The following is a 16,358-nucleotide window of genomic DNA, read 5'->3' as shown; positions in this document are numbered from 1 at the left end:
TTCCAATGTCTGTCTAGTGGATTTGAATTATTCATTACAACTCACTTGCTACTGGACTTCTTGTGTGCTCTCACGTTATTCTTCCACATCTTGAATGCTTTCCAGATTCTATACAAGAAAACAATGGCCATAACTTAATTCTGGCAAATTAACTGAATGCAAAATGACAATAAACCTTTTCACAAAATACTTTTTAAAGCATTATCAAAAGATGAATAAAAATTTTACATTTTATCTCCGGTCGGTGCAACAACACTGTATCTCCTAAGAGAGTATTTTGTTGTGTAAAAGAGTACGAATATCTCAACAAATATTCTTGTGAGGAGAGATACAACATTGGTACATAAACCAGTTGATCTAAATCAGAGAACTTTGCCATTTCAAGCTGAGCCCAAGTTTGTTTGATTATAAATTCTTAATCACACTCGTCTGATGGGATACAGAAGTGCTAAATGTATTTCCTGTTTTCAACCCTCACTTGTGTGATAATAAATATTAATAAAACTTGAGAACTCTAGAAGAAACTGTACCTGAATTTGACAAAGACTGGCAGGTCAAAAATGGCATGGAAGACACGACGTTCATAAAGCCAGTGCATTGTGGGTGTTAGATCTTCATACTCGTCATCACCATCTTGAATACACTGCGTCAAGGAATAATCAAACTAATCGTTAATATCAAAAGAGGCAAGCTACAGTACAGTTCTATGTGGCCTTTGAGTTTCTTAAGTTCACATTGCTGGTTTTTACATGACATGTTAAAACACCCAGTGACCGATGCCCAATTTGTTATTTAAGTTATTATTATTATTATTATTATTATTATTATTATTATTATTATTATTATTATTATTATTATTATTATTATTATTATTATTATTATTATTATTATTATTATTATTATTATTATTATTATTATTATTATTATTATTATCTTTATTGATTTGTGTTAGATTCTTACCAGAGTAACTGAAGCCCCACTCGCTGTAAAGTACATCTTAGATGTTCTGGCTTCTTGCGGGGACACAACTTGTAGGCTGTAAGGGTTATAGCGCCCTCTAGGGTTGTATCGCTCACGTGGAAGGGCGTAGACAAATTCCCCTGGGTCTTCTGGCCTACCAAATAAGTACTGCGTAAAAAACATGGAACAATTATTATTTCAGCAGGTTATGACTTAGGTGAGTGTTAACTCTACAAAAATCACTTCTATTTTTTCTACGCCACTACAATACATGCATCTCAACACTCAACATGCCAACTACATCTCAGTGATTTAGCGTAATGTCATACTAAGCTAATACAATGTGGTCACAATTTCTAAACTAGGTGAGAGTCATCGCTGACAAAAGAAGGTCTGAAACTACATGTACATGTGATATATGTTAATATAATGTTATTTTTTCATCAATACTAATCCCCAAGGCTCGATTTCATAAAGCATTAAGATTCATCTTATGTAAGATGAGTTGTCAGTATTGCAAGTGACTGTATTGTTACATCACACTTTGCTTAGCACTTAAGATTGACACAAATCTTACAAGCAATCTTGGTCTTTTGTGAAATCGACCCTGGAGTTATAGATTTTAAGGAACTTCTGGAAACCGAATCCTCGGTGCAAGAGAAGTAGATCAAAGAGCAGGATTTCTTGATACCTGAAGATATAAGCCTACTTCTTTCACTGAGACAGACATGAACAAGTCTCCAACTTTTCATCCCTGGATTTAACACAAAATTTCATCAGAGCGTGCAAGTCTTGCTTGTAGTTAAACATGTGGAAACCTTGGGTTCCATCATAAATTGCTTTGATGCATGAAGGAAACAAAATGAAGTAATTAAGCAGAAGCCAACAACAAGACTTGTATAGACTAAAATAACACTGCTTTTACAGTGGGAATTTGTTTAAATACTTTTCAGGTTACAACAGTCTAAAGGCCCTTTGATGAGCTTAGAACTCTTGTGAGGGACCAGTTGAGATGGTCAAGATAAATAAACTAATCGCAGCTGTGCAGCTGTGGAGGGTGCAGTTCATGCATATTCAAAGTGCATATAAATGTGCTGTGGAAACGCGTGAAAGGGTAGCTTTGGAAGTAAAGTCTAAACCATGACCAGCTTGAAAAGAAATAACCCCAAAATGCCCCACAACAATCAAGAGTCTCAACTTGATTGCAATGCCTTGAGAGCCCATTTCACAATTCACCAGAAATCAGAACTAAACTTGATCGTTATCATGGCTCAAGACTTGTCAAACCATTTTGTGAACTTAAAAACAATCTCTCTTTGGTCTTTGACCACCATATCCCGCATTTATTGTGACAAGGAACAATTGTTTTACTCGTCTGGTGCACTAGTAAAGAAAGGATATGACTCGCCCGCCGCTGCTGTCAATTTAAATCCCAGAAAGTGACAGGTTCAAAAATCAAATTGCCAATGTCTGAGATTTTAAAAAGTTGACTGAATACAAATGTTTTTTTAAATTCGGAAAGTCTGAAATCCGCCAAAAGGCAGAAGAATCTCAGCCCTGCACATGCTACAGGTAAGATCCACCAAAACCCCAATCCATCAAAACCTGATGCACCAAAACCCCATCCACCAAAATCCTATGGCCAAACAAAATTTTATCCAGCTGTATGTACCTTATATGATACCAAGTGCACCCTAAACCTACTACAGTCTACTGGTCTACATGATTTGAAACACAGCAGTCACAAGTTTTGTCCACACTGACTACTATACCTCCTGTTTTCTTTTCATCTGGACCTCAATGCTTTGCTAGATTTTGGGGAGAAGAACATTTCATCTTAATAATAATAGGCAAATTTGTTAGGTGCCTTTAAAATATTGTTTCAAAGTGCCTTTATTTTCAATAAACCCTTTTTACACTGCATCTCTTAAAGGCAGTGGACACTTTTGATAATTACTCAAAATAATTATCAGCAAAAAACCTTATTTGGTAACGAGTAATGGGGAGAGGTTGATAGTATAAAACATTGTGAGAAACGGCTCCCTCTGAAGTGATGTAGTTTTAGAGAAAGCAGTAATTTTCCAGGAATTTGATTACGAGACCTCAAGTTTAGAATTTGAGGTCTCGAAATCAAGCATCTGAAAGCACACAACTTCGTGTGACAAGGGTGTTTTTTTTCTTTCATTATTATCTTGCAACTTCGACGACCAATCGAGCTCAAATTTTCACAGGTTTGTTATTTTATGCATATGTTGAGATACACCAAGTGAGAAGACTGGTCTTTGACATTTACCATAGTGTCTATTGTCTTTAACTATATATACCTCTGGAATACACCCTGGGGAAACCCAAGGAGTTATTTTAATCCCAGGGTTACCCTTGACTCTTTCACACTGCACCTGCCTAGGCCCCTCTTCCATTGGGTTTTGGATGCATGTAAACAGCTACAGTCGAACAACCTGTACATTAGTCTATTGGTTATTTCATGCTTTTCTTCACTATAAGTTTGCTTTCTTCTTTCATTATTAATGAACTTTTAAATGCAAATTTACCACAAACTCAGCTTTAAAGCCATTATACACTTTCGGTACAGAAAAAAAGTTCACAGATTTACAAATAATTTACAGAGTTTACAGAAGGTAATGGTGAAAGACTTCTCTTGAAATATTGTTCCATGAAATGCTTTACTTTTTGAGAAAACATTAAAACAATATCAATTCTCGATAGCGAGAATTACAGATTTATTTTAAACACATGTCATGACACGGCGAAACGCGCGGAAACAAGAGTGGATTTTCCCATTATTTTCTCCCGACTCCGATGACCGATTGAGCCTAAATTTTCACAGGTTTGTTATTTTATATTTAAGTTGTGATACACGAAGTGTGGGACTTGGACAATACTGTATACCAAAAGTGTATAATGGCTTTAACTCACTCAGGATATAAAGCAACAATGGAAGACAACTAAATGTAATAACTAAGAAAAGAAAAAAAGCAAAAAACTATCACTTATTACATGTATTAGCAATATTCTTCCAACTTAAAACCTCATAGTAATTATGAGAACAGAACTTGTACCTTTGCTGGTTCCAGTAATCTATCTTCAATACCGATCATTTCTTTCTTGACCATGGGTCCATGTCTAGGTAGTTCGACTACTAACTCCATGGCATGCCTCATCCTACGAAGGTGATAGCTCAGACTGTCTATCTCTGGAGCTAAAAAGTCATAGAAACAAGCAAAGACATAATAGATATTTTATCATAAACATTATACAGCATTTCTTCTTCTACGATGTGACCTCTGACGTCACACGAAAACCATAACATGATTCGCGCACATACCGCCGGGCAAAACCTTTGTGTTTTGGCAGCCAGCTAGAAAGTGTATGCAATCTTACCATGACTACATGTCTTTTTGTCCGGCGAAACATGACGTATACAGTGTTTTTTCAACAGAGGGCGGTTTGAATGTAAACATAGGTCACATCGTCTATAGATCGATCCATTTAGGCCAACACTGGCGAGTGCTGCACTCTGCCATTGCTAGGTTGCAGCAGCGCAATAGTTTGTGCACGAAGACATAGACAAATTTGAGTTTTGCTTATTTTTTATGTAATAGCTTTCTTTCTCAATTATTTTCACAATTTCTGTGACAGGACAGCATGAACATAGCAATGTAAAACAAAAGCAAGATGCTATGTCAGATTTTTGGCGGATTTGACCCCAAAATTTTGATTTAAAATTCAATAGGTATTTTGATGGGGGTCGAGAAAGTTACAAGCTTTCATTTGAGCCATTGCTCGAAAAAGTCCGCCAATTATTAGTAGCAGTGAAATAAAGTGCTCAAAATTAGTTTTTGTCGGGATCCCGACAATATATCACGTGACTATGGGCAGCCAAAAGGGCCAAAACCAATAAATTTATAAACTAAAGGACAAAACAATAATCAAAGAAAGAAGATGTTCAACAAACACCAAGTAGAAACTAAGATAACAAAACTCAACAACAATCAAAGAAAATTGTTTTCAAACAATTAACAATTCCCCAATCAAGCTTAAACGCGCAACAACAATCAAACACTTGGTTTTTAACAAGAGGTACTCTGAATCAAACTAATAAAACAAAACGCAATCAAATATAAAATAAAAACAAAACAAAAACAACCAAACGCTAAAAGAATGAATCCTTATAAAAAACAAACACAGACAATAAAACGTCAAATAGGGACGAATACTAACACATTAAAAATAAAGAGAAATCATCGATCGGCTATCGTTGAAAACGAAAATCATACTAACTATTACAAAATGTTGAGGGCGGTTGTCAAAGCTAAGGACAAAATGCAAACCGTATCAGTCTCCTGAGCATGTAATCAACATTTACGACAAACTAAGGACTGACTGAAAATCATCGTTGGTGGCGTATGTACATGTACAGTTGTGACTATTGTTGTAAGCCCGGGAATAGACGATGTGAACTGTGTCGTCACATGTTTACAAAAGAGCCACAGAGTCTGGACTTCCTGCAGGCACATTGTACCATAGAGTATGATTGTACACAGATTTGAAGAAAATAACAAATCTTATGTTTTATGGAGATTGCATTGTCTGATTTGTCTCAACTTTTGATATGAAGAATGGGGGCACATCTTAAAAACTGTACAGGTTGCTTTTGTAAATTTTGAATTTATGTGAAAATTATAAAATTTAATGTTTCCCATAGCCTGTGTGTAGTATGCCCCCTCCAGGAAACGCTTTAGAATGTACGAGGTCACCATGTAAACAAAGGTAGCATGGTGTATTGCAAGGCTGTGATGTGGTATAACCATGGGAAATGTATGGTGGCCCTGAAGGGACACAGCCAGTCGGGAATATTTTTGCGACATCGTATATTTATTCACGACTAGGCGCGAATATTTTGGCGACCGTCGCGAATATTTTCACGACTAGTCGTGAATATTTTCACGACTAGTCGTGAATATTTTCACGACTAGTCGTGAATATTTTCACGACTAGTCGCAAATATTTTCACGACGGTGAATAATTCTGCGACTAGTCGTGAATAATTCTGCGAAATTCGCGGCTAGTCGTGAATAAATTCACGACTAGTCGTGAATATTTTTTTCAGTAGCTTGAGTGTGTAATTCTTACACGGCACGCGTAGAGAGCCAAGCTATGACGATTGTTTCCACTCAGCTATGTGTATGGGTATTGGTCAACTCGGTCCCAAGCCAACTCGGTCCCAGTCAACTCGGTCCCAAGTCAACTCGGTCTCAAGTCAACTCGGTCCCAGTCAACTCGGTGCCAGTCAACTCGGTCCCAAGTCAACTCGGTCTCAAGTCAACTCGGTCCCAAGTCCTCGTACTGTTTTTATATTATTTATTGTATGTGTTTTTGAGAAATTTTGTTGATAAAATAAACATCCGTTACACTTCAAGAAATCAAAGAGGATTCAACTATATTTGTCAATTAATGTTAATTTTTGAGAGCCATAGAGAAGAAAACTACTCTGGTTGAAAGCAAAAAACATTTGAACACATTGGCCGACCGTGTTAGTTCGCAAAGTAAAAGGAAAACCACGCAATTTCGAGGCAAATTTGTGTCATTGTATTCTACTTTTAAAACATCTTTCCAATCATATGCATTTTATAACAAACGGTTACAAACGCTTTTTATAGACCAACTCGTCCGATCCAAGGCAACGTGTTCCTTTAACGTTAGTTTTGTTTAAACAACCCACCATCGATTTGCATCAGTCGGAATTCTCCTCCGGATCCATCATCCTACGGGACAGCTTTTACTTAGTCTTACTAAGCCGTCAACGTGAATACAGTAATTACACACTCAAGCTACTGAAAAATATTCGCGACTAGTCGCAGAAATATTCACGACGTCATGAAAATGTTCGCGACTAGTCGTGAAAAAAATCGCGACGTCGCCAAAATATTCGCGACTTGTCGTGAATAAATTCACGACGTCGCAAAAATATTGACGACGTTGCAAAAATGTTCGCGACTTGTCGCAAAAATATTCACGACGTCGCAAAAATGTTCGCGCCTTTGCAAAAATATTCACGACATGCTGTGTCCCTTCAGGGCCACCATAGAAATGGTTTAGTTCTGATAACACGAGACCATGGCGAGACCAAGTGTGACGACCACTAAATGTGTTTTGATGCCATCGCAGATAATAAATATTAATGTGACGATGTAACGCAGGAAATAATGTTCTTGAATGCTAATTCTCCACCAGAGTGAATGTTGGGCAGAGCTTATATAGGGTTTTGGTGGTGGGGGAACTCTAAATTTAGAAATGATATAAGATTGGTGACACCTAGATTCTAGAAGTGAAATGATGTAATGGTCAACAGGGGGGGGGGGGTAAGGGGGGGGGGTAAGGGTGGGTGGTCAGGAATGTTAGGGGGGGCTAATACTGGACATGGGCTTACAGAGGATATGGGCCACCTGTTGAAGTGTGAACAACCATAGAGAAAGGACAATGGAATGATTTGAGAATTCTACTCTAGAGATAAAATAGTGGGAAATCATCCTTACCCAGAGGCCTGGGAAAGTGCTTTTGTTTTTTTGTGTAAAGTTGGGGGTGAGACTTGTCATGATTTGTGCCACTTGTTATGGATGTTTACAAATACTGCTGGGAATTCTTCCTCACATTACATTTATCTGGGGGAATGAAATTGCCCTATTTTTAAGTTGTTAAAGTGAAATTATACAACTTACTGTTAATCATCAAAAAGAGCATTGGACTTTAAGTAGTAACAGATAGTCATAAAATCAATAAACTACGCAAATTTGTGCAAGTAAAATGTATCACGATAAAAGTGACAAAATGGAGTTGTGAGATCATCAATCACAGTTCAAGAAGTCCAACCGAAGTTGTAAGGCATTATACTTAAATTAATATGTAAAGGCATGGAATCGAATTAAAGTACATAATATATGAATTTACAGAAGTATAGTGAAAATTACAATTACAACAGTTTTATAAATAGTGCACATTTATGGAAAGACAATTTTTAAGAAAAATAAAAAAAAATCGCAAAAAATTAATGTCACTTGGATCTTGCACAAGCTATAACAAGATTTCCAATGCATACGGGTAAGCTCCATTAAAGTTTTCCCGTGTTTTGTCTGAAAAAAAAACTCGGAATGTATCCCCCTTCTTTTTCAGCTCGAGGGTGTTTTTATATTGACATCCTTGTTGAACTATTTCTACCTCCATGGTTGAATCATAGAGCTAGGGTTGAATCAAAAAACTGGATGAGCAGTAATCCTGCAGTCAGCAACAACCTGGCTGGCGGTTTTTGAATAATAATTATCACATGGAACTCGTAGGTTTTAACTCCTCAGTTTCAGATTTCAAAACAATGTTAAACCATGGTAAAACCCACAAAATGTTTTCATTTTTATACTGTGCACGAAGATTCAATTATAGATTAGAGTCCACTGTTTGGAAAAGGAGATAACACGCAAGGCTGTATAATTCCCGCCTCTTTTTTCACTGGATGTTTAGTCATTCCTCCTAATTATAAGGGTTACACAATAGACTGACGGTCATAATGAACAGCTGTGGGTCTAAATGTTTTTTGATGAAATTACAAACAGCACTTATACATCTGGAAGCACACAAAATTATGCAACAAAATTAATGTTTTTTTTTTCACAGGTTTGTTATTTTATGCATGTTGGGATACATCAAGTGAAAATACTGGTCTTGGACAATAACTACCAAATGTGTCCAGTTTAAAAAATAATTGCTTTTTTGTAGACCATGGATGGTATATCTCCATGGCTAGCGATGGAGGTAGACTGGTTCATCACAACCTGTACACCATTGTGTGAAGCGATAGTAGAAAAAAAGCAGGTTGTGTGTTCCCCATTTATTTCTCCTCCATGCCACAACTATTTTCATTCCACATACCACCAGTGGCCCAAGGTCCCTTGCGGTCATCACTAATTAAGTTCGTGCATGCGCGAGAGTATTTTTCGGCCAAACACACGCCCATTTTATGTAAATTGCCCACGTTCGTCCTAGGACAAAAAAAAACGCAACTGTACATATGCCACCAACGATGATTTTCATTCAGTCCTTAGTTTGTCGTAAATGTTGATTACATGCTCGGGAGACTGATACGGTTTGCATTTTGTCCTTAGCTTTGACGACCGCCCTCATCATTTTGTAATAGTTAGTTTGATTTTCGTTTTCAACGATAGCCGATTGATGATTTGTCTTTATTGTTACTGTGTTAGTATTCGTCCCTATTTGACTTTGTACTGTTTGTGTTTGTTCTTTTTAAGGATTCATTCTTTTAGCGTTTGGCTGCATTTGTTTTGTTTTTATTTTATATTTGATTGCGTTTTGTTTTATTAGTTTGATTCAGAGTTCCTCTTGTTAAAAAACAAGTGTTTGATTGTTGTTGGGCTATAAAGCTTGATTTGGGAATTGTTCATTTTTTAAAAACAGTTTGCTTTGATTGTTATTGAGTTTTGTTACCTACGTTTCGACTTTGTGTTTGTTGAACAACTTCTTTCTTTGATTATTGTTTTGTCCTTTAGTTTATAAATTTGTTAGTTTTGGCCCTTTTGGCCGCCCATACGTGACCAATTCTTATGTGTTTTATAAGAAACGTTTTAAATTTTTGTCGTGGTTCCTGACCATTAAAAGTAAAAGTTAAACATTTTTTTTGTTAGAGCGGGTGATACTCTTTGAAATACCATTCACTCCAAAAAAAAATTTTTTTTAATGTTTCGGGCCAAAAATCTGACATAGCATCTTTAATCCTGACAATGGCGCAGACAAAAGTTGTTTTTTTTAAGTGTGATACATCATGGAAACTGCACTGTCTGGTATAAAATTTGTTACATCAACAAGATTTTTCAAACAGAATTACAGTGTTCACTTTCTGTTTAGTTTCAAACATTCAATTTAGCATGTTTAACAGCATTTTGTAAAGCTGGTGGGGAAATTTTGAAAACCGTTGAGAAAAACACTTCATTAAAATAAAAAGCTACGGGTATTGTTTGTTACTGCATCTACTGTGTACAAAACCTTGCACTTCCAGCATCCCAGCAATTGTGGCGCAGCAAGCAGCACCTGCGCGTGCGGGCTTAAACGGATAGGTCTATGGGCAAATTGGTGTGAGATGTTTACAGCTCTGATAAGAGAAGAGATGTACCTGTATCATCAAACTTGTTGGTCTTGAGGTACATAAACACCAGCCTGGGATCTTGCTTTCTGGATCCAGATGGAGAAGAGGGGCGAGATGCAGAGTCGTCCTTGTCCGAATAAACTGAAGGATCCGGTGTGAACTCCTTCTTAGTCAGCTGCATTAGAAGGGATGTGGGGGCTACAGATAAGTCACTGGTGACCCCTTCTATATTGAAGTTGGTATCGGAGTCCGTTTGTTGGAGTGCTTCCCTACTAGGAGTCTTCTCTGGTGTTGAGCACTCGACTTCTTCATTTGTTTCTGGGTCAGTTAAAGGTACTTGTGGTGTCTCGCTAAAACAAAAGGCAGAAAAGAGAATTAGCTATTGCAAACTGCCTACCAACCAACAGTCCGGGCTTGTTGTCATTTGGCCTTTGAGAAAGACTCTGCTAGGGCCAAAACGTCAAGCAATAAGATTTTTTTTTTTGCAAAACAAACAGCAAAATCTAGTTTTTCAAATACGGTAGACACTATCCACTGAATTTACCAAATTCTTCAACCAAAAAATGTGTTTAAGGGATCGCGAAGACAGAGCACGCTTGGAATCTTCTTGGCTTAATTTGAATTATGTGAGTAAATAATTTTCACACTCGAGATTTCATAAGCTGTTAGTATAGACAACTAGCCATGTCAAATGCAATCAAGTTTTATGAAGGTTCATTTCTAAAGGTTAATATGATAAACCAATGCTAAGGGAAATGTTTAAAGTCTGTTCTATATAGTTACAAAAACTGGTAGGCCTATAGACACCTTTCATTGGCCAACCTTGCGGAGGCCAAAACAATGGAAACATACACACGCACAGCGCAAAACCCTCAGCCAATGAAAGGTCTTCATTGACCTCAGTAAGTAAGATTTGAAACTTTGCATGGTGGAAATATAATATAGAAAGGTTTGGGGTAACACCATGTAATGACTATCTCTAATGAGTTGGGGTGGTTCTGAAAAGAACCATTGGTTTCACCACGCATCACCGAGCTCCATTTCCTGCCTCTACAATGTATTTCCCGCCTTCATGCGTCACCAAGCTAATCCGCCTCCACAGTACTTAAGCAGCATGCAGCATCAGAGTCCAGCTTTCTCCAGAAGACGATCAGAGCATACTGATAAAAACGTCAAGTTGAAACCAACGGTTCTTTTCAGAACCACCCCAACTCATTAGAGATAGTCATTACATGGTGTTACCGCAAACCTTTCTAGACCTCAGTAAGGGCACTGTTTGGGCTGTACTAGAAATATTTACCCTGGTGAGGTTTGCAGTAGCACCATGTGTAAATCTCTTTAGAGATGTATGGTTCTGAAAAGAACCTGGTTTTTAGAACCAACACTACTCAAAAGAAATTTACACATGGTTGCTGCTGGAAACCTCACCTGATTATACAAGTACTTCCACCATGAAAAGTTTCCAATCCTACTAAGAAATATTATTTACATTTGGTCTGCTTTCTGCTGCTTTGGCTCTTCTTCGTGGAGAGAGGATTTGCTCCCTTGTCTCTTCATACGGATCCTAGCATGGTCTCGCTTGTACAAGGTGGTTCTTAATGCTCCTCCAGGACCTGGGACTCTAGAGGGGGGAGGACGGGGCACCACTGCCCCATTTGAATGCCCCTTCAGGAGGAGATGAGACAATGGTTAGTGACATTGTCATCTGATACTCAGTATGGGTATGATATTTTGTTTTAAAGGCAGTGGACAATATTTGTAATTACTCAAAATAAATATTGGCTCCAAACCATACTTGGTAACCAGTAAGGGGAGAGGTTGATAGTATAAAACATCGTGAGAAACAGCTCCCTCTGAAGTGGTGTGTTTTTGGAGAAAGAAGTAATTTTCCAAAAATTTGATTTCGAGACCTCAAGTTTAGAAATTGAGGTCTTTTTATCCGGTACATTTTTTTTATATAACAAAATTTAAAACATGAGGTCATCACAAACAAATGGGTACAATAAAAAGCAGAGTTGTGTTGCTGTTTAGATTGAAAACGTTAAATTTCAGAAATGTAATAACAAATGTACATACAATTCCGTATTTGAAATGTCATCAAATGTTTTTGGATTTTGACAAAAACTGTGCTTGAAAAAAAAAGTTGAAGGGAATCAAACACAGTGTATACACTTTCATTAGGCACCTTGTCAAAACTATCCCTGGGAAAACACTGTGACAGCCTAGCCCTGAGACGTTTGTCTTCCCGCTCCAATTTGTTTTACTTTAAATCATGTTCAAATTAACTTCGGGACTGTTCTGGGGACCCTCACCATGCTCTTACTGACAGCTGAGCTGTATGTTTACATTCTTTAAGATTAGACCCCTAGCACCAAGATTGTTACATGTATCTACTGGAAGCCTGGTTTGCAGTCACCTGTTTGTGGTTTTCTCAAGAATTTAAGCCAACAGTACACTGGGGTATGGATTGGTGACTACAACATAATTGTTTTATAACTGACTGTGGAGTTTGAATATAACACATTGTGATTCAAACAAACCTCTTTGTGTGTGAATTTTGCTCATGGGTGAAATGTATTTGGCCTTTTGATATGGGTTTTTTTTTCATGCAGTCTTCTTCCATTTCCAAGAAGTGTAATAAAAAAACAGACAATAAATTATTATAATTACTGTGTTTTACTTTTTAAGCATATTTTCAACCATATTTTCATTTCATAAAAATAATGCATACCAAACCAAAGCGTTCCAGCTAAAGGCAATAATAATAATATCAATAATAATAATAATATCGAAGTCTTATATAGCGCACGTATCTACCAAACAAGGTACTCAAGGCGCTGAGTATATACAAACTTTCAGACAGATAGGTTATTGCAGTGATGAATTCTGAGACCCAATTATTTAGCACCTAATAAGGGTTTACAAGGTGCTACGGCGCATTAAGCAGCCACAACCAGGAACACCGGGGCGAACCCCTTCTCTTTTCGATAAGTGCACTGGGTTCTTTTACATGCGTTACACAACACATGGGACCAACGGCTTTACATCCCATCCGAAGGACGAAGCAATGGTTAAGTGTCTTGCTCAAGGACACAGTGTCACGGCTGGGGATTCGAACCCACACTCTGCTGATCAGAAACACCAGAGTCTGAATTCAGTGCTCTTAACCGCTCGGCCACATCACTTCCACAATGTGTGTTCCTTAAAGATATAATTTGTACACGTTTATTAACACTTAGGGGCCTACTGAAACTTTCAGCTTGCCATAGCAATAATAAAGCAGCACAGAAATTACTTTATTATACTTACATTAACTCCATTTTGTGCTTTCTTGCTCTGCTCTCCTGTTGGACGGATGGTTCTATACACTTGTGCGTCTTGCGGTCGATCATAAAGTCTCGCTTTCAGATCGAGGCCACGCTTCTGAGCTGCCTTAGTTGCCTGAAAATATTGTAGTGTATCGGCAAACTTGACTGTCTTGGACGTCCGTGAGGGCAGTTCATCAGCAGGACTTGGAAGGAGGTTGACAGCTGGAGAGGTGCTGTCGAGGAATGCAGCGGAGATGTTATCGAATGGGGTTGTCTGATAAGTTGCTGGGGCACTCTGGGCGGGTCTGGAGCTTGTGTAGGGCGTGGCGAACAACTCACTGTTGGCGTTTGGAGAGGAGTCGCTGTAGCCGAGGTCAACTATTGGTGCAGGAGATCCCCCAACTCCAGACTCTGAAGTTAAGTCCGACTCGGAGAAGTGTGGAGTGTCCATGGCTAATGACAGTTCATAATCAATCTGTTGAAGAAAGTTACTAATTGAAATAAAACTTTTTTATATAGCAATTGTTAATTGTAATTTTTTAAATAACTCTGACTTTTGCTGAAGTAATGTCTATCGTTTAGTATTTAATTTTCTACCATTTCGTATCCTGTAATTCAAGTTGATGTTTTTCCTGCTGTATGTCTATTTATCAACACAAAACAAAAATTTCTGAACTGTTGCCCTGTTGCAATCAAAAACCTGAGACACCAGCTCGAGGAAAAGTTTCCGTATGGCGCCACCACTTTTTCATTTGATATGAAATAATATAGTATAATTTACCTCAATGAGATATCCCTTTTTGTAAAAAGGGGTGAAAAAGTGGTGGTGCCATACGGAAAGTTATCCCAGCTCGATTCCACAATACATAAAATTTACTTTAGGTGTGAATCAAACTTTATTATCTGAACTGCAAAGCAAAGTTCAATATAATACTATACTAGGACTTTCCGTATGGCCCCAGTCCCACCACTTTTCACTAATTTTTCCAAAAATGGATAGAGGTAAATTAGGAATACCGGACACTTTGGCACCTCGCAAACTAGGCACCTGCAAACTCGGCACCCACTCGGTAATTATATTCCAATAAAATAATATTTGTAATGTTATTACTAATAACTTACTTAATAACATGATGATCTAAAGCTTTTTATGGGACTATGGTGGGACTGAACTTTTACATTAAAAGCAGGTTTAAAAAAACGATTAAAACATTAAAACATTATTTAAAAATTAAATATTATAATTCCCCTAGGGGCCTAGTACTAGTACGTAGGGGGCCTACAGCTCAATTAATTAGAATATTTAATTTCATTTACTTTAAAATTAAATGAGCTTTACTTTTTAATAAATTACAACAACATTAACAACTCTATCATGGATGATGTAATGTATAGTAAAAGAAATGGTAATGTTAAAAAAAAAACCGCTAATAATATCCGTTTACCCGGATATTAAACCCTGTCAGTGCAATTTTAGCAGTGCAACGTCTGTCGGTTGACTGGTTGTTGTTGACGATCACCACAACCGGTCACTTTTTAAGTTTTTTTTTGCCGTTGTTCTGCATCCCTTTCGCGTTAACAAACAACCTTACCTGAATACTGGCAAAATTCCTCTCCGTGAATACATCTCGAAGAAGTTACCCTTAAGGAAGAAAAAACAACACTCCTTGTCCAATTTCGACGTAACTTTTTATCAACTTTTTACTTTTTTGATTCCGAATGTTTAGACCGCCATCTTTATTTCTCATGACAACTATTGACCAGCATGCTTTGCGAAATGGCCCGTAATTGATTGCGGAAATCATGTTTATTTTCTACGCTCGTTCAGGACCAATGTATGTGTGTATGTTTTGCGGTAAGAATCGTGGGAAAACAAATTAAAAATGAAAAGTACACTAATAAAACCCAGATTCCTAATTGTATTCCTGGTTATATCCGAAATAGTTTCACTTGTTGCAGTAAAATTAACTTGTTCACGTGGGACATTAACTTTTCCTCAAACGTTGGCAAATTGTCAGTGTTCCGAAGGCCTAACTACCCTGCTCAGTATGTCATGTCCCTAAAATATTTTAAAAAGGTGAAATATTAATTTGAACTTGATGCTGATCTGAAAACCTCTTTTGACTGCCACAATAATTATGGGTTTATATTTGTTACAAACATAATTATATTTATAATACACTTCTGAGAGACTGTAGAAAAACGGTAGACCCAGAAACTGGGGCGCTGTATTCCTTTTTTTTTTTCTCTCAAAATTTTGACATTATCGGTCAACCATGACCGATGTCAAAATTTCGAAAAAAGGAATACAGCACCCCACCTGTACGAAATACTAATATAAGAATCTTATAAGAAACATATAAGAATCTTATTAAAATCTTATAAGAACCTGTATTGAGCTGCTAAGAGCAGTCTTATAAGAATCTTATATGATTCTTCTCACATTCTTATAAGTTTTTTAATTATATGTAAGTTAGTAAGATCTTATAAGAATAACACCAGGATCTTATGTAAAAAATTTAAAGAATCTTATAAGAACTTCAGATTTCCTTTTAAAGAATCTAATAAGAAGTGTATAAGAATCTTTCGACAACAAATTTACAGCAATTGAAGACGTGGTTAACATTGTATAGTACTGAACAACTGAACAATTGCATTTTTATTTTCTAAGACCCCTTTGTGAGCATGAAGGGTTTTGTTCACAAGCAAACGAACATACATTTGAATTAAAAAATACAAAATGTGTCACTAGCAGTACACAAGCACATTGTTGAAACAACTGATCACTTGAAGTTAACAATTATGTTTGTAAAATACATATTTTTTATTTTAAACATATTTAGACACTTCTCTTTTCAATAAACTTTTGGTGAAACTTCTGATGTGTGTTCCTGAGGATCCTGACAAGAGTTCAGCCATAG

At 37.1% G+C, this 16,358-nt stretch overlaps 1 protein-coding gene across 1 annotated transcript in view; it reads right to left on the bottom strand.

Annotated features, from left to right (window-relative positions):
* LOC117295212 (dynein heavy chain 6, axonemal-like) overlaps positions 1-15,142 on the bottom strand; it is a 119,364-nt gene extending 104,222 nt beyond the window's left edge. Inside the window, exons 1-9 of the mRNA XM_033778163.1 lie at positions 15,030-15,142; positions 13,439-13,912; positions 11,619-11,794; positions 10,157-10,479; positions 4,041-4,180; positions 2,733-2,768; positions 961-1,128; positions 531-643; positions 46-108 (exon numbers count right to left, since the gene is read on the bottom strand). Of these exons, the coding sequence (XP_033634054.1) occupies positions 46-108; positions 531-643; positions 961-1,128; positions 2,733-2,768; positions 4,041-4,180; positions 10,157-10,479; positions 11,619-11,794; positions 13,439-13,888 (1,469 nt within the window). The 5' untranslated portion in view covers positions 13,889-13,912; positions 15,030-15,142. The remainder of the gene's footprint in view (positions 1-45; positions 109-530; positions 644-960; positions 1,129-2,732; positions 2,769-4,040; positions 4,181-10,156; positions 10,480-11,618; positions 11,795-13,438; positions 13,913-15,029) is intronic.
* Positions 15,143-16,358: the final 1,216 nt, after the last annotated feature.

This window comes from Asterias rubens, chromosome 1 (genome assembly GCF_902459465.1).
Source record: "Asterias rubens chromosome 1, eAstRub1.3, whole genome shotgun sequence".
In the NCBI taxonomy this organism is placed as follows: domain Eukaryota; kingdom Metazoa; phylum Echinodermata; class Asteroidea; order Forcipulatida; family Asteriidae; genus Asterias; species Asterias rubens.
The sequence above is the reverse complement of the archived record's forward strand: the minus strand, read 5'-3'. Positions and strand labels throughout refer to the sequence as shown.